The sequence below is a fragment of the Primulina tabacum genome, chromosome 12, assembly GCF_025594145.1.
Source record: "Primulina tabacum isolate GXHZ01 chromosome 12, ASM2559414v2, whole genome shotgun sequence".
In the NCBI taxonomy this organism is placed as follows: domain Eukaryota; kingdom Viridiplantae; phylum Streptophyta; class Magnoliopsida; order Lamiales; family Gesneriaceae; genus Primulina; species Primulina tabacum.
The window spans coordinates 37,855,698-37,878,514 of record NC_134561.1 but is presented as its reverse complement, the minus strand read 5'-3'; the positions used below and the strand labels follow the sequence as shown (position 1 = coordinate 37,878,514).

At 34.0% G+C, this 22,817-nt stretch overlaps 2 protein-coding genes and 1 pseudogene across 3 annotated transcripts; all 3 read left to right on the top strand.

Moving 5' to 3' along the window:
• Positions 1–497: 497 nt before the first annotated feature.
• LOC142521366 (putative receptor-like protein kinase At1g80870) lies at positions 498–2,894 on the top strand (annotated as a pseudogene).
• Positions 2,895–4,316: 1,422 nt separating this feature from the next.
• On the top strand, positions 4,317–6,468 carry LOC142520693 (uncharacterized). Of its 2 annotated transcripts, none has more exons than XR_012813968.1 (2): positions 4,317–4,631; positions 6,076–6,468. XR_012813968.1 is itself a non-coding variant. In XM_075623787.1 (2 exons), exons 1-2 carry the CDS (start codon positions 4,474–4,476, stop codon positions 6,165–6,167), a joined length of 267 nt encoding a protein of 88 aa, XP_075479902.1. In that variant the 5' UTR covers positions 4,338–4,473; the 3' UTR covers positions 6,168–6,468. The 2 variants fall into 2 exon arrangements, 1 of the variants encoding a protein (XP_075479902.1); XM_075623787.1 differs by having other exon boundaries at positions 4,338–4,648.
• Positions 6,469–9,931: 3,463 nt separating this feature from the next.
• On the top strand, positions 9,932–12,251 carry LOC142520864 (shikimate O-hydroxycinnamoyltransferase-like). The gene is given in 3 exon segments (XM_075624013.1): positions 9,932–10,211; positions 10,214–10,558; positions 11,282–12,251. Coding segments are annotated over 3 exon segments (1,296 nt in total). The 5' UTR covers positions 9,932–10,148; the 3' UTR covers positions 12,170–12,251.
• The last annotated feature ends 10,566 nt before the right edge of the window (positions 12,252–22,817 follow it).

Here is a 22,817-nt window from a genome sequence, read left to right as displayed (position 1 = left end):
TAATGCTCCATTATATTCCCCCATATAATAAATTAACAAAGTCCAAAGTTTATATATATAAAAAATTATATTTATATATTTTGAATAGATTAGATAATATTAATGGTTATCGTGGAATCTAAACAAAACTCATCCCAAAATCCACAACACCACTAATAAACAAAAGAGTATAACTTTTGTGATACACTTCAGTCTATTCATATAATGAAAAATAAAATATTTGACACAAAAAATAATATTTTCATAGGTTGGGTCGAGTCGAACATCTATCGTGCAAAATTGACATGTGAAACGGTTTCACGTGAGTTTTTGTGTAAACAAAAAAGTTTACTTTGTTTTCTTGTCATTTACTTTTTGTTTTTATTTTGTAAAATTTGGTAATATAACACTTTTGTTGGGATGATCACTTTATTCAAGGTTGGCCAAATATTTATTCCAAAATCAAGTTTTTTAATTAAGACAAAGTTATTAGGAAGATCTCCATCCTCCTTAAGAGATTTTCATCAGATGACTTTGTTCTTGAAAAATTGAAAGGAAACAAACATCGGTAAAGTGCTAATATTGTAAATCTCAATGAAGACAGGACAAACTTCCCCACTCCACCAGAACGAAAAATAAGGAAAAGAATGGAAAAAAAAAAATAAATAAAAAAAGAACACACACACTGGCACACAGAGCCATATATTTTAGCCATTTTTCCTCAATCGTTTCAATGAAATATGGCTTCAAGGCAGCCATCACCGATTGATTCGAGGCAAAAAACAAGCATAACTCTCCTTGCTATCTCAATATCTGTATCTCTTTTGATTGTCTTAGTTATTCTGTATCTTCTTTACCGGTACGGGTACTTTCTGGTGCACAGGTCCCGCACCAGCCCATATGATTCCGCCGCACACTTGAACAAACTTCAAAGATTCACTTACAGAGAGCTCAAGAACGCTACCAACAATTTCAGTGAATCTAATGCAATAGGCAGAGGAGGTTCAGGCACTGTTTTTAGAGGTATTTTAAAGGATGGTAAATTGGTGGCTGTGAAACTTCTGGACTCAACTTCATTACACGTGTGAGCACCAATTCCAGAATGAGTTGAAGATTCTTGGTGGGCTAAAGTCTTCTTTTCTTGTTTGTTTATTGGGTTTTTGTGTAGACAATGGGAAGAGACTTGTGGTTTATGAGTACATGCCTAATAAGAGTGTGCAAGAATCTTTATTTGTCGAGTCTGATAAATTACGGAGTGGTAATGTTAATAATCTGTGCTTGAATTGGACCAGGCGGTTTTCCATTATTCTTGATGTTGCAAAGGCATTAGCTTTCTTGCATCTTGAGTGTGAACCTGCTGTGATCCATGGTGATGTGAAGCCAAGCAATGTGTTGCTTGATTCTGAGTTCAGAGCAAAGCTTTCGGATTTCGGGTCGTCGAAAATGAAGCTCGAGGAGGAATTTGGCGTCGGTTTGTACAGCCAGGAATTGGGGAAAAGTCAGGAGCTTTCAGAGAACTTAAATGCGGGTGGTGTAGCCGGAGAAAATGGGATTCATGAAAAAGAGAAGGTAGATTTTGCTTTGGCTTTGCAAGCGTCTTCTTCTTTGCAAACTAGTGGCAAGATTCATCGTAGTGATAGTAGAGGTTGTAATATGAAGGGAAAAGAGTTGTTAAGTGATGATAATGGTGGGGAGGATTGTGATAAGTTTATGCCTTATGATTGTGACTCAAGTGACATGGATCATAGCAAAGATTTAACTTCATATAATGATAACAATAACGTTCGTGTGGGTGCGAAACAGTGGGGGAAAGACTGGTGGTGGAGACAAGATGGGAGTGGTGAACTATGTAGCAAAGATTATGTGAATGAGTGGATTGGGACTCAAATCTGTTCTTCACCGAGTGCTGCTTGGGATGAAGAAATGGGGGGATCTAAGGAGCAAGCCCACTTGGATAACTGCAAAACGAAAGATAAATTCGAAGATGCATTTGGGAACTCTGTGAAAAAACATGGGATTGACTATACTAATACCGTAATTGAGAATGATGAACCGAAGGGAAGTGAAATGTCTCAGCCTGTGTGCACTAAGAAGCATCGGAAGATGCACGAATGGTGGAAAGAAGAGCGTTTAGATGAACTTGATAACAGGAACCGTAACCCAAAAACGACCCGAGTATGGAGTAAGAAATGGTTCACAGTACGACATTTCGGTTTGGGGAAAAGCTTTCACTTCAGAAGGAAGAAAAAGACGAGACACGAAAACTGTGATTTTGTTAACAAGAATGTGGAGTTTAGTTTCAGGGAAGGATGGAGGAAAAAGAAAGCACGTTACACGGGGAGCGATATGTGGAGTGGCGATCTTTTCAGTCGAGAGTTGAGTAGCACAAAGAGCATGAGAGGGACACTATGTTATGTAGCACCAGAATACAGCGGCTCATGTGGATACTTAATGGAGAAAGCTGATATATACAGCCTAGGTGTACTGATTCTAGTCATTGTATCGGGTAGAAGACCCTTGCACGTACTTCCGTCCCCAATGAAACCCGAGAAAGCAATCTTAGTGAGCTGGTCTCGACTCTTGGCTCGCTCAGGAAGCATGCTAGAACTCGTGGATGAACGGCTGAAAGCCGAATACAACAAGGAACAGGCAAGCTTGTGTGTTAACTTGGCACTTTCTTGCATACAGAAGATGCCGGAGCTGAGACCGGATATCGGGGACATTGTGAAGATATTGAACGGTGAAATGGAACTTTTACCACTTCCATTTGAGTTCTCTCCTTCTCCTACTTCAAGAACAAGGCTCAAGTGAAATGCAGCTAACTAGTTATGGGAGCTGACTAGGGATGGATGATGGATGATTAGCTTTGTTTTTGTTTATATGTTAATTGATGATTTTTTTACCTTAAAATTTTTTTGAGAATGTTCTAGTTCGTGTTGGACTAAACTGACGTCTTTTGCTCAGTACAGTTTACTTGACTAATACTACTTGTAGACTACTGTGTCAGCCCGAAGATTTCGTGCATATTTAAGAGTAGCGACTCCGGGTAAAAGAAAGCCCTCGTCTTTTCGAGATTCACTATATAACTAATGGATCATAAAGTTTAGGAAATAAATTTTTATAAAACATAGTCAACTGGGATAGGTAATCTAACATTTTATTATTCTTAACAAGCAAATATTCTTTGTTTGACATTGTTGTGATTTTGTTTATGCAAAATAGTCTGTTTCATATGTTATTTAATGAGAAAAAGGACATAACAGATGCAATGAATGAAAGCTGACTTTTAAGATGCATGTACACGTTCATGACTCATGAGTTGTAAAATCACCAAGTTTAACAATTTAAATTACCAAAAACAAATTCCACCACAAAACCAAAACTCACATTTTATTTTATTTCATTAAATGTTCGAGTCTCAATTAGGTAGGGGTGTCAATTGGGTCGGGTTTCGGGTTAACCCGCGTAATTTTTTTTAACCCGAAGCAACCTGAAAACCCCAACCCGAATACGAACCCGTCTAATCCAACTTAACCCGTCTAACCCGAATTATATTTATTTTTTTTTAAAAAGTAATGAAAAAAATTCGAAAAAAAAAATAATATTTTAATTTAAACACATAATAACAAAATTTTCGTTTTAAATTCGAAAGTTTAACGATAGAAAATTAAAAATATATTTACTAAATCAAATAAACAATTGTTAAAAAAATAAAAAAAAATATATACAAAATAAATATTAAATGATGAAAATTTATCATATAAATATACAATAAATTTTGTTCAAACATACAATATATAAAAATATAGGTAATATTTTCAACAAAAAAAATCGGGTCAACCCGCGACCCAACCTGAAACCCGTCTAACCCGGCACTAACCCGAACCGCCCAACCCGAACCCGAACTGAACCCGAAAAACCCCAACCCGAATCTGATTTTTTTCGTATTGGGTCGTGTTGCATTTTGTCACCCCGGGTAAATAAATCAAGCTCGTTATATGAACTCCACTAAAAAAACTGAAGTTGATCTTGGGAAGATGAATAATTTGTATTTGAATGTTTTGAGAGCTCAAATTATAGAATCGGCTCGAGAATTCAAACTAATAAACTCTTTTATAAGCTGCTTATATAAAATAAAAATAAAAATTTTCATTTTAAAATATTATTTAATTGATATGGAGTTATTTTATCTTCACTTTACATTGTGAAAATTTAAAAAAAATATGTAAATTTAATTTTTAGCTCATATTCGTTTTTTTTTTTTTGGAGAAAAAATATCAAATTCAATAATATTGGATTAACCAGTCTTCAAATTTGAGAACCATGTGGCCCAAATTTAGCTTTGCGTTCGCTACTTTATTGGGCTCTGACGGGCCTGGCCCAAACCATTTGGCTGCCATCGAATGATCCGATGCCGGAGGGGTTTTGAGCTGAAAGTGAAGACTGAAAGACTAGCAAGCGAAGAACAAGGGTTTAACGAGAATAGCAGCAAGAATGAGCAGTGATCCGAAGAGACCCGGCAATAGAGCCGGTGCGGCGGCCGTAGGAGGAGGGGGATTTGGCGCTAGATTGAATCACTATCTATACAGCGGTGAAAAGAAGCATGTGGCGGCAGGCATCGCCATCATTGGAATCCTCTTTGGTGTCCCATGGTACCTCATGGATCGTGGTTTGTTTTTTCTTTTCATTTGGAATTGCCTATGTGATTCTTGGTTTTCATGCGATGATGGGAAATGGCTTTGATTTTGGATCTGTGGCATGTTGATTGAATAATTTATTTTTTTTCGTTAGTCACGTCGTTCGATAAAATATGTGGGAGTTGTATATATAGTCTTGGATAATCCTCCTCCTTGAGCTAGTTTTTGGGGCTGAATTGGGTCCAAAATCCAATTTTAACATGGCATGAGAGCTCAGGTTTCATCTGTCCATAGTTGGATCACCCGTTCTGTCCATAATTGAGTCATTTGTAAATTTCACGCTCCAGATGTTCATTCGATGTTCATTTTTGGGCGTGAGGATCTGGTAGTTGTCTAACATCGGTTGGATAAAATACCTGAGAGTTGTATATATGGTCTTGGACAACCTTCCCCCTGAGCTAATTTTTGGGGATGAGTTAGGTCCAAGTTCCAATCTTAACAATTTATTTTTTTATTTCTCCTTTATATTTTGTTAGGATTCTTAACTCCTGTGATGGTGCCAGTGCCTAAAAGTTACCAAAAATTTTAGACTGAGAAGATTTCTTGAAGTTGCTAATCGTTGTTTTTATGAATAGATATCAGGTTAAGGCATTTCAAATTCCATTGAAAAACTTTATTTATTGCGGGATTTGGATAAGTTGGTTTTCGTTATACTGAAGAACTGGCGAGCATAAAAGATTATCCTTTGATTTAACAGTAACTCATGTAGTAACTGAACATGCCTCAAATGCAAAACAACAAGTGCCAAGGAAACTTAGAAAAAAGTTAGTTTCGTGCGTTCTTCTAGGATTTCGTATGTTTTTCATTTCTAACGTTTTGCAATGTATTTTGTTCGTGTTCCGAAAAAAAAAAGATGGTTGATTTAACTTTTATAGGGCAAGAATTACTCAAAATGCTGCAAGTTTAAAAGATCTAGGTACAAGACAAGATACCATCTTCTTGGCCTCCATATATTGAAGGAATGAGGTGACATTGGCTTGGTCGAGCTATATTACGCTTGCAGAAATTATTTTTCTGGATTAGTTGGAGCCTTCAAGTTAAAATTCTTTTGGTGTTGATGAGAATAGAAGTGCCTGGTCAGTATAGTGGATTTTTTTACCTTTGGTTGGATACAAAGACTTAACATTGAACATTGTCAAATCTTGGTCTTGAGGCTCCATCGATTTGTTTGATATTGTCTTTGCTGTAATGGAAAACACAATAAGTCACTTTTTCGCTCTCACTCACGAGTGATAAGAAAACAAGAGATATGAAAGGCAATCCCTAAACAAATTGCTTTACTATGTTTTACTAAAGGCTCTAATATCTCATCTCTGTATATGACATTTTTTTTTTTGTTGAATTTGAAATGTGTTTTTAACAAGCATCAGCTAATTCTGAGATGCTTATATCCTCGTAGGCTCGAAGCATCAATCCCATCAAGATTACATGGAAAAGGCCGATAAAGCTAGGAGCGAAAGACTTTCTGCTGGTTCATCCACAGCCAGGTGAAAACGAGTCGAATCTCTTCCTTGATTCCTTTTTTGCCGTCTCTTTCGAATGACAACATTCTACACCTAGTTTTCTCCATTTATGACATTAATCGAAGATCAAAAAGGAAACTCAGTGAAGTCCTATGGTCGTCATGGTTGCAAGTGATGGATCATGGATGCTATTATATTTCGACACCCTGATTACAACTTTAGCAGAGAAATAGCTGTCAGTGGAAGATTATTGCTTTGTGCTATTGATAAATGTATAAGAGTCTTCTGGAGTTGCAAAGCTTTATAAATGAATATACCACTTTTCTTAATTGCTAGTAGATTATGTAGGGATTTTCGGCAAAAAAACAAAGACCAACTTTTATTACCATTTTATGTTTAAAAAGCTTAGAATCGATTGGAATTTTATAAATTTTATCTAATGGAATAAGTTTTAGCAAAAATAAAAAATAAAATAAATAATCTGACCCCCAAACGACTGATTGAAATATTTCAAAAAAATCATCTAAGCATTAATCACATTTATTTTGTAAGATTAGTGTACTTTTCAGATTCAATTTGTTTTAAAACGCCTTTTTTTATACAATAATACCCTTATGAATTATTTTAAGCCGTTTGGCGGGTTGCGCCTTGGGTTTAGTAGTGAATACAAGTGAGTATTCAGTTAAAAAACCGAACCAAACTTTATAAAACCGAATTAAATGAACTTTTTGTGACAAACCAAATCGGACGAATTTTACTACTAAAATAAAATCAATGAAAAATCGGTTATTTCGATATGTAACGTAATTAACCAAACTTTTAGCATGTTTTCTTTTTTTAAAAATCAAGTTTAAATAATTAAAAAAGTAATATAAAAAATGAATTAAATAAATTTAGTATTTATTTATTGAAAAATATATCATTTTTAAGTCTACTTCTATTATCTCATAAAGTTTCATTAGAAATTTGTAATAATTATCCAAGCTCAGCCGTATGTATGACGTTTCCAAGATTATCCGATCAAATAAAATTTTAAAACCAAATTTTTTTTTCTAAATAATAACATAGATATTTTATTTAAAATTTTTAATTAAATAATTTGTAATGTATCTGGTAAGGTGCGTGTATGTGTATTTTTTTTTAAGGTAAAAACTTGTTTGAGACAGTCTCACGAGTTATATTTTGTGAGACAGATATCTTATTTGGGTCATCCATGAAAAAATATTATTTTTTATTGTGAATATCGATAGGGTTGATCCGTCTTACAGATAAAGATTTGTAAGATCGTCTCAGAACAGACCTACTATTTTTTTAAAAAAAAACAACCAAAAAACAGAGTAGGCGAGTCACATTACCAATACAGTCCAAACCAGGTAAAAGCTAAGTTGGCCAAATTTTGTTGGGTAATTTCACCAAATTCAGAGCATCTATTTGAACATAAAAAAAAACCTCTACTTTTATTAATTAATTAACGTAAGAATTCACTATATAACATTATACACATATCGTTTGTGCTCCGTCCGCTAGTATATATATAATATTTCAGATGACTTCTAATCTTCCAAAGCATTATAAAATACTTGTGCTCAAATATTGGTATTATTTAATTAAATAAAAATTATATCTGTCAATAATCAAAACTTAGCCGAAAATAAATAGCAGATAGTTAACGTGGAAGGCCCTCTTGTGACTAAGCCTTGTTGCCTACTTGACTTTGTTTGTGATTCACGTCAATATATGTGTTCGATTCTATCGGATATACATGTAAAACACGAGACAGATAAGATTGACCGCGTCGATTTTAGATAAGACCCACGTCAAAACAAGCTCTTCTTATGTCATCTAAGGGGCGGAACTACTCCGAAAGTTCGGTTCCCGACCTAGGTTAGGGATCATCACTTATCGAACACAATTTTAAACATTTCTAGTTCAAAGATGATGTATTTTCCACCCAAAGGTTTGGTACATTGAAAATCACATTGAAGTTGGTGAGAAAATGGATGTATTTGTATTTATACATAGCACCCACACATGTTAGAGTTGGTGAAATGTGGATATGTTTGGAATGTAGCACAAACCAATACCACTCACTGTCTCACCAACTTTCTTGACAAAGTCAAATCTCCCCACTTTAATTTATGCAATAAATTATTATTTTTGTGACTAAAACTTATGTGAGACGATCTTACGGGTCGTATTTTGTGAGACAGATATCTTATTTGGGTCATCCATGAAAAAGTATTACTTTTTATGCTAATAATATTAATTTTTATTGTGAATATCGGTAGGGTTGACCCGTCTCACAGATAAATATTCGTGAGATCGTCTTACAAGAGACCTATCTATATATATAATTGTAACTTTATCTACTACTTACTCTCTTTGGGTTATCCCATGCATATATATACATACATACATACATACATACATATATATATATATACAAATTAAAATTCTTGAAATTTTTTATTGGAATAAATTGCAATTTATAATTTATTTCTATTTTTTTTACAAAACTAGAATTTCCAAGTTGTGAACTTATAATTAAATTCATTTTTGTTGGTTTATTGATTTTTACTATATATAGTATAGGAGCATCATATACTAACTATATCAAGTCATATGATGTAATGTTGGATTTTCCTACAGCATTTTCCAATCTTATCAAACTAATACATGGTTTTATAATATTATAATAACGTTTTTCTTTATATTTTATTTTCTCTCTTACCATTTCAATTTCAAAAAGTTATGAGTTCTTTTTAAAATATTTAATTTTTTTTATGAAACACATGTATCACGTTTATCACGATAAATGTTGAGTGTCGATTATATGGAAAGCTTTTATAATTTTTATCTTTCCATATTAATGTTATTTTCAATTACATTTGAAGTTATTTGTGGTGTGTATATATATATATATATATATAAAGATTGAATCTTATCATACCTAATAATGAATTATTTTATGTTATATTTAGAATGTTGTGATTAAATGTCAGTCAATTTTCATAAAAATGTTAAAACTCACATGATCAAATGATATTAAAATAAAAAGAAAAATACTCTCGATGTAACATAATCTAGTAAAAAAATATGATAAAATCCAGTCAAATGGTCAAAAGAGTATATATATTACGTTGATTATGTCTTCATTATGTTTGAAATTTATTTCTAAAGAATATATTTTTCATAAATAAACCTCAAGTAGTTCTCATATATATTATATGAAAATGTGTTGATTATTTAGTTTATTTTTATACGTTAAATTTGAAAATATAATATATTATATTAGGTCTTGCATAATTATTAATAATAGAACTATATTTCGGAAAATAATGATTTCATAGAGGAATTTATAAGTGAAGTAAATTTATATTTTTGAGGGAAAAACGATTCGAATATCAAAATGTTTCGTGAAATTATAAATAATAAGAGTATGTCTCTTGTTAGACGGTCTCACGAATCTTTATATGTGACACAGGTCAATCCGACCGATATTCACAATACAAAATAATACTCTTAACATAAAAAGTAATACTTTTTCATGGATGACACAAATCAGAAATCTGTCTCACAAAATACGACTCGTGAGACCGTCTGAGACAAGTTTTTACCAAATAATAATTGCCCAAACCATTTTTAAAGGAGGAAAATTTTAAATTCATAAATAATATATAGATATATGGAAAGAAATTTGGTCATTAATAATAATAATAATAATTGTCTTGTTCGTTTGGCGTGGTAGGTGAACCATCCAGCATTATAAAAGAAGCTCCAATTCTCATCATTTCTCCTAATAATATACGACACCGCCGCCGTTATTCTCCTCCTCCGCCACCCGCTGCCGATTTATGTATATCTTTTACATTGGCACACCAGCTTATTTTAATTTATTCATGATTGAAAAATGAATGATTCCCAGCTGTTTTAGAAACATCGATCCATACACAACGTTCCATTTGATCATCGTATACGACATTTGTCCGCCTTGATTCTATCGATAACCATGAAGATCGACGTGAAGAATTCGACGTTGGTTGCTCCGGAGGCCGGCGACGCCGGAACGTCGGCCTGTGGAACTCCAACGTTGATCTGGTGGTGCCCAACTTCCACACCCCCAGCGTCTACTTTTACCGTCCCGCAGAGGCGGTGGACTTCTTCGACGCCACAGTGCTTAAAGTGGCACTGGGCCGCGCACTAGTGCCGTTCTACCCCATGGCGGGGAGGCTGAAGAGGGATGAAGATGGCCGGATTGAGATCAACTGTAACGCCGAGGGGGTGCTTTTCGTGGAAGCGGAGTGCGACGGAGTGGTTGATGATTTCGGCGACTTTGCTCCGACGTTGGAGCTCCGCCGCCTCATTCCGGCGGTGGATTATTCCCTCGGAATCTCAAGTTACCCACTTTTGGTGCTGCAGGTGATTTCTTGGTTTAGTGTTTGTCACGTTTGGGATTTATTCTAGAATTGGCTCATTCTTTAATTAGATGCAACTTTTAGAATTGTAGTTGGGAATTAGAAGGTGCACTAACATTTGGCCACACATATTATTATATGTTCCCGAATATGTTTAAAGTGAGACGATTTTACATATTTAATTTGTGATTTGACATTATTTATATTTATCATAAAAATAATATTTTTGCATAAAATATAATATTTTTTCACGAGTTTTGTCTGGTCGGAGATCTGTATCATAAAATAAACTCGTGAGACGGGCTCACATGGGTTTTTGTTTACTAAATTAGAGGTTATTTTAAAAAGGCATGATCATGTAATTTACATATTCTTCGTTTTTTGAAATGTCATCATTTTCGAATATTCTATGGTACACTTGAAGTATTTCTCTCTATTTATCATGTGATCAAATGTTAGTATTTGGATAATCAATATATATATGTCAAATTTCATAAAAATATGATGTTTTGCATGATCTAATGATATTGTAGTAGGAGAAGAAGACTCCCGATATAGCATAAACTAACCATCATTTTTCGATATGACGTTAACATTTTTTGATACGAAAAAATGTAAATTAGCAGACTACCACGATATATTAACCAATAACACTATAAAAATTTAAAACATTGTATAAGTTACGAGATGGTTACTTTATCTCAATGACTTTCGTTTTTGTTTACAGGTCACATATTTCAAATGTGGTGGAGTTTCCTTAGGCGTTGGAATGCAGCATCACGCAGCCGATGGATTCTCTGGTCTCCATTTCATCAACACCTGGTCGGACATGGCCCGAGGCCTCGACATCACCGTACAACCCTTCATCGACCGAACCCTCCTCCGTGCCCGCGATCCGCCTCAACCCCAATTCAAGCACATCGAGTATCAGCCCCCTCCATCCATGAAACTCGCGAGCAAACCCGATACATCCCCTGAAACAGCCGTTTCCATATTCAAGCTAACCCGTGATCAGCTCAACACCCTCAAGTCCAAGACGAAAGAGGAAGGGAACACAGTCACTTACAGCTCGTATGAGATGCTGGCAGGTCATATTTGGCGATGTGCGTGCAAGGCTCGCGGGCTGCCTCAAGATCAGGACACAAAGCTGTACATCGCAACGGATGGGCGATCCAGGCTGCGGCCCTCGCTCCCATCAGGCTATTTTGGCAATGTGATCTTCACAGCCACTCCGACTGCTGTATCTGGCGACCTTGAATCCAATCCCGTCTGGTATTCTGCCAGTAAAATCCACGATGCTTTGGCTCGGATGGAGAATGACTACCTGAGGTCGGCTCTTGACTACCTAGAACTGCAACCTGATTTGAAGGCACTTGTACGCGGAGCGCACACATTCAGGTGCCCAAATCTTGGGATCACAAGTTGGTCTCGGCTGCCTATCCATGACGCAGATTTCGGATGGGGCAGGCCGATCTTCATGGGACCAGGTGGCATTGCTTACGAAGGTTTAAGCTTCATATTGCCAAGTCCGACAAACGATGGGAGCTTATCGGTCGCAATCTCGTTGCAAACTGAGCATATGAAGGTTTTTGAGAAGCTCTTGTATGACATTTGAGCCCATTTTCATTGTTGCTATATAACATCTCTTTTGGTATGAATTCGCTTTTTCTGTGAATTCGAACCGTAGTTTTAATATATTTCGTCAAATTCAGTGTGACTGATAATCCTATCCTACAAGACAAATATGTCACATGAACGCAGCATGGATAATATTCCTATCCCATAAGCAAGCATCTTCTCCCCTAGAGCAAGGAGATTTTCTTTTTACGTTAAATGGAATACACGATAATCTTAATCCTCACTTCAAATAATCTAAGAATGATGACAAGGTGGGCCAGATTTGTCATCATCTCGACCTGACATGAATTAAATCAATATCCTCGTCACCGCTTCAAATGTCGGTTGAATTAACAAATTTATATAAAAATACATATTCTACCCATTTATAAATGCTAATAAAACTTACTCTAGCCATTGTAAATGCTACTGGTATAGAGATACAACTACTTAAATCTTCAAAACTACATAACTTGTTTATATATTTATTCAATTTCTGGACATTAAAGTTTGTTTTTAAATAAAAAATTTCTCTCATTCTTCTTTCATTTTAACACTATAAAAATTGTAAGCATATCGAAAAAATAAGTCACATTTCTTCAATAAAGTATGAAACCTAGAGATCTACTTTTAATGTGAATCAAAATCACATAAAAACACGATATTATAAATAGTAAATGGAATACCAAATACATGATATTTCTCTCAACAAATAATTGAAATTCAACATTTTCATTTCGAATGAACAAAGAGTAGGTCTCTTGTGAAACGGTCTCACGAATCTTTATCTGCGAGACTGATCAACCCTACCGATATTTACAATAACAAGTAATATTCTTAGCGTAAAAATTAATACTTTTAAAAATTAATACTTTTTCATGGATGACCCAAATAATAGATCTGTCTCACAAAATACGACCCGTAAGACCGTCTCACATAAGTTTTTGTCATGAACAAAAGGCATGTTCTAGAATTGTGATCCAAAATCTCCAAAAAATGTCCTACAAAATCGAGGTTTCCAAGCATCCTATAAGAAATATATCCGATTTACAACAATTAATTACTACTCCATGTAAAAAAGGTAATCATGTAATCTAAATATGTACAACACAAAATTGAAAAAATTATGACTTGAATTTTATATCAGATTTTGACTGAATCAAATAAAGTTGTTATGCAATTCATGTTCTTTTATAACTATTTTTCGGTATAATATCAATGGATTTATTCATGTAAACCTACAATGTATTTTTTTACTTATAGTGTCCATTAGAGTGTTCAATAATAATATACATGTATGAAAGAAATAATATATAATACACAAATTGAATGATGTATGAAATATATAGAGTATCGTTACTTTTCACAAAAAAAAAAAAATATGTTTGATTGATAACATACGTTTGATGATAGCTCAATAATATGACGTCATTTATCTTCTCGTGTTGAGCTCGAAGTCATAAGATCCCTCAATAATATCAACCGAAATCATGAGAGTTCCACTTAATTCACATAAATTATGTCAGAGAAATCAAATCTTTCTGTCGTTCAAGCCTTCCCAATAATATGAGTAAGATATTGATCGCATGCTGCGTTCATCGTGCAATCACCGATGATTAAAGACAAGAAAATATTAAACACTTTTAATTTTTCTTTTATGGACTTGATATAAATTTCAAATCTTCTTCAAAATGAGAGATTTTAATTTTGAAAATTTTTCTCATCATTTAATTTTAAAAATGTGTCATGTTTGTTTGTATGTTTGACATATTCATGTAACTCTTGTTATTATTATTATTATTATTATAGTAATAATAATGCACATATTGATTATTTATAACATATCACATGGATAATTAATAATAAAAGATGATCAATAACCAAGAACTATTTGATCTATAAGAGCCATACAAGGATCTAAGGTACACCTAGGTAAATGTAGGGATGCAAATGAAATATTGCAAAAACTTTCAATATTTTGCATATTTTCGATTTTCAAAACTCTCGAGGAATTAAGCCCATCATATTCAAATCTTGATTTACCACTAAATTTAATATTTACATTAAAGTATCATGGCACATTAGTATACAAATTTAAGTGGTGGAAACAGAAAACACACATACATACTTTTATAATTATGAAATAATTTAAAATAAGAATAAAATATCCTAACATATACCTATCACTTTGATCATGACTCTCGATCATCATTTTACCATATAATAATATCACATATTATATAAAAGCGCATAGTATCATATATTATAAATATTTTATCATATATTATCATTAAATCATATATATTGTAAATTCTTCACTAAACGTCATACTTAAAAATAAATTAATAAATTAAATAAATACTTATTTATTTATCCAATTAATTTATTAATAATTCGAATTTATTGTAAAACACCTTTGACAGTAAATAATAAAAAATATATTTTATTTATTTATTTTATAAGAAAATTCCATGGTTTTCTCCAAAATTAATTTTAAAGATAAATTTGTCAAATTTTCACAAAATATTATTTTGACCAGTAATTCTCAAAAAAATCATAACATCGCAATTGAGCCCAAACAATTAGGGTCCATGGGCTAGGGTTATCCAAGACCATCTCAGGCACCCTACCTGTGCATTGCATGTTGCCTGAATTTCTCGGATATCTGTAAGTGGGGCAACTAAGAAAAAATCTTTCGAGTGACTTATCCAATGAGAACTTATCTATATGAATGAATATCTTAATGTCCTTACCAATAAAATATGACATTTACATCACATATGCTAGTCTTGAGCTCGAACAACCTCTATCCTTGTTTTATGCGGTTGAATCGACTAATTTAGAATTTACATTAAACTTCATAACGAATTTCATGATTTATGTTGATAGACCTCACAATGCTATAGTATATTAAAGAACTTTATCTATGCGGATTTCATGAGTATACAAATAAATTAAATATCATAATTGGATAAAATTGAAAAATATTATTAAATAAATATTATTTTTATAGAAAGTTAATAAAACTCAATCTACAAGTTGGTTCGGACATATATTGTAACATGCAATAATTAAATTATTATATGATGATGAAACTTTAAATTGTTTTTAAATTACACTATTTTTCCTTTCAGTCACATCATTCTCATCGTTTTATACACTTGATGAAGGTGAGATTAGATATATATAATTTTTTATTCATTTCATGTTTGTCTCATTTTATAGTCATCCCAATTGAAAATCACATTACCAAAAAAACAAAATAGTCAGTGAAATCACCAAAAAAGAAAATAATAAAGGTGTGAATAATTGATAACCAAGAAGTATAATAATTGAGATTAAATATAATGAGAAGATATTAGTATTCACTAAAATAATAAGACAAATAATAAATAAAATGGAGTAGGTCTCTTGTGAGACAGTCTCACAAATCTTTATCTGTGAGACGGATCAATCCTACCGATATTAACAATAAAAAGTAATACTCTTAACATAAAAAGTAATATTTTTTCATGGATGACCCAAATAAGAGATTCGTCTCACAAAATACGATCGTGAGACTGTCTCACGTAAGTTTTTGCCAATAAAATGATATGATGATGTGAACCAGGTGTCAAGAACTCAATGCATGTTGAATAAACAGATAAAAGAGGAAAGGATTGGAAATTGGGAGTTGGTTGTACCTGCTGTATTATAAAGAACTGAATCAAGGAGGCAGTCGAGCTTAATAGCTGGTGAACCAACAAATATATAAAGGGGTTGCCAAAGATTAAGAAAAAAACTTCAAGCCATTAGTAATAAGAAGAAGTGGGAATCAAGATTACCGAGATGTTAACAAATTTCAAGAGTGCTTTTCTGTGATTGAGAGAAAGCAAGAGTGAATTTGTGAGATTCATCTTCTTGATTGTATTGATGTGTTCAATTGTATATGTAAACTTCAACAAAAGCAGTGAAGTCTCCGGTGGAACCGTGGAAGTAGGCTATCCTTTTGAGGCCGAACCACCTAAAATCTGTGTGCACTTTTCATTCTTGTTCTGCTTTTATTCTGTCAATTGCATGTGATTATTATATATTTTCTTGGCATTCAAATTCGTGAAGTCAAAGATTACTACAGTTCCTGGGCATCTAATCTTGATCAGAGATTGATTATGTGAGTGATCATCACATAACAACTGGTACCAGAACCAGGTTTCTTGAATCACTCAAATCTCAAACTCATGGCTCACAGAACTGAGGTTGATAGGTTCTATGGGACTGGAGCTTTTGGATTATGGAGGTGTTGCGTGTATGCGATTCTTGTTCAACAGAAGGTCGTGAAAGCTCTAGGAGGATTGAAGTGTTTACCAGAAACACTATCCGATGAAGAAAAGTATGAAAAAATGGAATTGGCTTTCAGTACACTCACTTTGCATTTGTATGACACGGTGTTGTGTGAAGTCTTATCAGAAACTACAGCAGCCGGTCTTCGGAAGAAACTGGAGCAGTTATACGACCAAATCCCTTCAAGATCGAATTTATCTGAAACGGAAATTGTTTGGATTCAAAATGATAGAATCCACATCCATAAGAGAAAATCTTGATGAGTTCAATAATTTGTTTCTTGATCTTGAGTTGAGAATGTAGAGGTCAAGATTGATGATGAAGACAAGGCGATCATAATATTGAATTCATTTCCTAAGTCCTACTCCACCCTCGTGGAAACTCTGAAATATGGCAGAGAATCTCTTTCATTCCAGACCGTTCAACAAGCACTTAAGTCAAAAGAATTGGATGATCATTAGAAAGTTCGTGTTCCAAGTTTTGCTGATAGTTTAATTGCACGAGTTAGGGCTGAAAAAATGGATGAAAGAGGAAAGTCAAGAAGCAGATCACGCTCAAAAGGCAAGCAAGGAAAATGTTTTCATTGCCATAAGCCTGGGAACTTTCGAAGAGATTTTCCAGAAAGAAAGAAAACATGTGTGAAAGAAGAAATCAAGCAGAAACAGATGTTGCAGAAGGGGGATATGAGAGTGGTGAAGTACTTTGCACCACAAACACCAAAGTTGATCAGGATTGGATTCTTGATAGTGGATGCACCTTTCACATGACCCAAAATAGGAGCTGGTTTGAATAATTCGAATAACTTGATGGTGGATAGGGATAAAGCCTGCAGAGTACTTGGAAAGGGAGCTATCAGGTTCAGAATGTTCGATGGAGTTGAAAGAGTACTACGACATGTTAGATATGTTCCTCAACTAAAAAATCTCTCTTTTTAGGCGTGCTTGATCTTTCTGGATGCTATTTCAAAGCAGAAAATGGGAAATTGGTAGTGGCCAAAGGATCTCTGTTCCTCATCAAAGGGTTAAGATCTAATGGTCTGTATTTTCTAGAAGGAAGAACTATTATTGGTTCAGTGGCCTTGGTTGAAAGAGATACTACAAGGCTGTGGCATCTTAGACTTGCCCACTTAAGCGAAAGGGGCCTTACAGAATTGCATAAAGAAGGTATGCTAGGAAACAAACCCCTAAATAGCCTGGACTTATGTAAAGATTGCATTAGAGGAAAGTCCACCAGAGTAAAGTTTGGAAAGGCACTTCATGTAACAAAGGCACCCCTTGAATATATTCATTCTGATCTCTGGGGACCTTCAACAACAGCCTCTAATGGCAGTGCAAGGTACTTTATGAGCATCATAGATGACTATACTAGGAGAGTTTGGGTGTTTCTTTTAAAACACAAGAATGAAACTCTGAAAACCTTTAAAACTTGGAATGATCTAATCCAAAATCAGAGAGACAGAGTCAAAAAGTTGAGAATAGACAATGGTCTTGAATTCTTCTCAAAAGAATTTGATGATTACTGCAGAAGGGTTAGGATAGCTAGACATCTCACTGTGGTAGCAACTCCTCAACAAAATGGACTTGCTGAATAAATGAATAGGACTTTACTTGAGAGAGTAAGATGTATGTTGTCATACTCAGGTTTGTCAAAATCTTTTTGGGCAGAGGCTGTCACTACACAACTTATTTGATTAATATATATCTATCAGTGCCAAGTAGGTTTTAAGACACCTATGGAGATGTGGACAGGAAGAGTTCCAAGCTTTGATAAACTAAAGGTATTCGGATGTGCTGCATTTTCTCATACAAAACAAGACAAGTTGGACTCGAGAATAATCAAAGGTGTGTTCCTTGGATATCCAGAGGGTGTCTCAAGGTACATAAATCGTGGAATATTGAGTATTGACCGACGATTTCGGTTGGGAATAAATCTAGCAAGCGGACTAGGTCAAGTAATAGTATTTGGAGATGAGTCCAGGTATCGTACCCACAGAGATCGATGTTTAATTACTAGAATATGAATTATTTTTCCTAATTCAAGCTAATAAAATTCAAATGATGGGAGAGATAGATTAATCAAAACTAAATTAAACAATTTAAATAAATTAACTAAAGCAAAAAAAAAATCTAAATTATTAAACTAGACGAAAATTCAAATTATTTAAAAACGACTAAGGCGCACAACGGTACCGAGACAATTTATAATCTACGTGTCAAATTCATATTCAATAAATTAATTATTTAATTCACGACGGAATTCCCAAAATTATTTATTAAACGATTCCTCGAATTAATAAACCTAATTAAATCTAACAGTCCAATTATTTCTAACTGAATTTAATTAGATTCAACCGCATTATATTGCTGCGAAATTCCAGTTTTTCAACCTAAAGTCGCACACTGTAATCGAATACTATTTCTAGTCAATTTAACCACTGTGTTGATTGATGTGTGAAGCAAATATTAATCTATTGCCTTCCGGTTTTAGATTAACCAACAAATATTCTATTTAATTGGCCAGATTAAAAGAACACGTGATAAACGACATCAATCAATGAATAAAATAAATAATCTAATTGAATCAAACTCAAAACATCAAAAAATAATATGTCTCGGCCCTATCATGGCCTTAGTCTATAAAAATCTACTCCATAAACTTAAAATAAAATTGCAATTCACTGTTTAAATTCAATGCAGAAAACATGATTAAGAAGGAATGGAAAGAGATTCTCTGTAATTTGTAGCGTGTGAGGAATTCCTCGCTGGTTTTGCCTTCCTTCTTCCTCCCCTTTTTTCTTCTTCCGCGCTGTCCTCCTATTCCGTCTCCTTCTGTACTTCTGTTCTCGGCTGCCTTTCTTCTCTTGTACGCTTCTGCCCTTTTATTCTCCTCAATGAGCCTCTTCTTTTTTTCTTTTTAAGCCCATGTCCAGTAAAGAAAGTGTAAATAAGATATTTATAAAGATTTACATAGATTTCTCCAAAAATTCAATATCATCAAGGAATAAGAATATTTTATTTCCTTTGAAATCTAGCAAATTTATTTTATCTCCTAATTTAAACACTTTTCACTTTTTATTTAAATCTACAATTATTAATTAAATTAAGCACATAATTAGGATAAAAAGTCTAGATAAGGGCAAATATTATCAAATCAAATCCCTAAAATCTTTGTAAGATTTGGCCTTATCAATCCCCCCACACTTAAGCCTTTGTTCGTCCTCGAGCAAATTAGAGAATAAAAATATAACCGAGGAATATTCAATGATTCACCACAACAAATGACACAATCAACACTTTTCGACCTACCAAACTCCGTCAAACTCAATCAAAAGATCACACTTCGAAAATCGTAAAATTCACTTTTGTTGCAACTTTAAAACTCAAGCATTCACTAGAAAAGATCAAGATAATGAGACGTGTGTAGTGTGGAGGTCAAAACTCATATTCCTCAAAGGTGTTTTAGTTCAAGGAGTGCTCATATTTTCTGAATTTTTTTTTATTTTAAGAAACTCTTCATAAGCTTATCTTTCATATATTTCTACACTAAATGTTGGAAGAATATGACCCGATCAATATGTCTTTTTAAGCTTATAACATTAGGCCACGGCTCACGGCTACAATAAAGGTAGGGAGATTCAAATGAGAGAAATAAACAATTTAATCATACAACGCACTCCTTCATCTCCTATCTTCCTTCCCTTATGGAATTTCATCATTCATCCACCTAACTTTTTCATCTTCCTTGTACTTTCATTCATATTCCCCCATATTTTTTTCGATCTTCAACAACATTCCCTTTTAGTTTTTTTTCAATCACCACATCAATATTCCTCATTCCTTTCTTTTTCATTATGTATCTTTTCATCAATCACTTTCTCATTCTTCATGATTTTTTTTCAAACTCCTCCAATTTTTCTTATCAATTATCAACACATGAGAGTTATTGAAAATTTTAAAGCGCTAAAGGGGTTTATTTCTCTCAAAATTAAGGTATAGGAATATTGTATATGCTAAAATTGGGTAGTTGATGTGGGATTTTGAAGGAATACGAATGGTGGCTAATTGTATGTCTTTGACACACTCCATTCGATTTTTTATAGGCTCAAAATGGGGTACTAGGGATATAAATGATGCATTGGGTAGGCTCGAAAGGCTCAAACGGTCCAAAGATCGCCTAAATCATCCCTAAATCATTCTCCTCCGTATTTTCGCCTCGAAAGATAATCAGACAAGTTCTAGATTGTTTCTTTTCTTTCTCTTTTTTTTTTCGATTTTTTTTATGAGCTCACCTTTTACTAATTCACGATTAATTCATATAAGTATGACCTAAAGTGCATAGATTATGTCTCAAAATATGATACAAAACTAGTTTGTGCTCAAATCCTTCGGCTACAACTACAGCTCATCTCAATCAATTCTAGGTGTGATTCAATCTCTCGAGTGATAAAAAATCTAGGAAGTCAATTAGTGTGTCATGTAATCACAAGTGCAGTTTCTCAAAGAATAACCAAAAAAAATTTCATGCTCGAGGATTAAACATTGAAGCACATGCTAAGTGTGGTGGCGTGAAACAAACACAAATCAAATCCCCCCCCCCCACACTTTAGATTTACACTGCCCACAGTGTCATGCCATTCAAAAAGAATATAAAAGTTGGATGCAGAATAGCAAGAGAACACTTCCCTGACAGTGTTGCTTTAAATTCCATGGACTGTTACATGGGGATGGTAGAATTCCTCAGTGCTGGAAATCTTTTATTTCAACAGTTTAGCTTTTCCAGAATCTAAATCATATTCCTTTATTCCAATATTCCCTACACACACCAAAATCACAGAGAATTAACCTAATAGAATGAAAAAGTAAAAAAAATAAAAAAAATAAAATGAACGAAATAAAATAAATCACTGGGTTGCCTCCCAGCTAGCGCTAAATTCATTGTCTATATCTTGACTACGGAGAAGCATCCATCAAATAGCGGCTTCCGCCCATAGTAAATATCATACAATATTACATATGGGTCTTGATTATATGTGCCATCAAGCTTGGCATGATATTGACATTGCACGCTCGTCGCTCCAACAACACTCGGCAGAGACTGATTATTAGGGGAAGAACAATATAATCTATGATAAAGCTCGTAGAGGATGTAATATTTTTGAGTTTGCGTTGATGGAAATAAATAATCTGTTGGTGGAATATATGTTAAGACCATGTATGAGTTCAAATCCTTCGACTTGTGTTCTTCTACATCCTCCAACTTCTCTTCTTTCTCATCTTCGCATAGGAATTCCTCGAAGAATTCCTCTTCCTTCAAAAATAAATATTTTAAATGAGGAGGAAGTAGTTTGAGTTCGAGGAATTGGGGTTCTTCTATGGAAGGTTTAAGTGATTTTGGAATATGTCCAAGCTCCCCAATCTTTGAATTCACCGATCTTGGCAGAGGCTTTGATCCCTCCAAATAGTTCATACATTCCTCCACCTCTTCTCTGTTTGATTCCGTGGACTTTGGGTTCACCAAAAGCTTTTCCAGTGGGTCTTCAATCAAAGTATCCTGCACACTACACTCAACAATATCATCAATAACATCTATTCTATAACAATCAGAAGATCCAGGATATTTCATACTACGAAAGACATTAAAAGTTACCTTCTCATCATTCAACCTCAAAACTAACTCACCTTTTTGCACATCTATGAGAGCTCTTCCCGTAGCTAAGAAAGGACGACCTAAAATTAGGGGGATCTCACGATCCTCCTCCATGTCTAGCACAACAAAGTCAACTGGAAATATAAATTTATCAACCTTAACCAAAACATCCTCTATAACCCCTCTAGGATATTTAATAGACCTATCAGCAAGTTGAAGGGAAATAGTGGTTGGTTTAACTTCTCCAATCCCCAATTTCTCAAAACAAGAATAAGGCATAAGATTTATGCTAGCACCAAGATCACACAATGCCTTGTTAAAATTAGAATTTCCTATAGTGCAAGGAATGGAGAAACTACCTGGATCCTTAAGCTTTGGAGGTAATTTGTTTTGCAAAATAGCTGAACACTCCTCAGAAAGCGTAACAGTTTCAAAATCAACAAGTTTCCTCTTTTTAGTCAAAATATCTTTCAAGAATTTAGTATAAGAAGGCATTTGAGCCAAAGCCTCTACAAAAGGAATATTTATGTGCAATTTCTTAAAAACTTCAAGAAATTTTGAAAATTGTTGATCCAATTGTAGTTGCCTTGCTCTTTGAGGAAAAGGAAGTGTATTAATATCAATATTATCATTAGAATCAAATTCCTTACCTTTTTTACCTGTCTTCCGTGTAGTCTGAG

Excerpts from the sequence above, each read along its gene's own strand:
- LOC142520693 (XM_075623787.1), top strand. The coding sequence starts at position 4,474 with ATGAGCAGTGATCCGAAGAGACCCGGCAATAGAGCCGGTGCGGCGGCC. Across the intron at positions 4,649-6,075 it reads ATGGTACCTCATGGATCGTG|GCTCGAAGCATCAATCCCAT; the intron begins GTTTGTTTTTTC and ends ATATCCTCGTAG.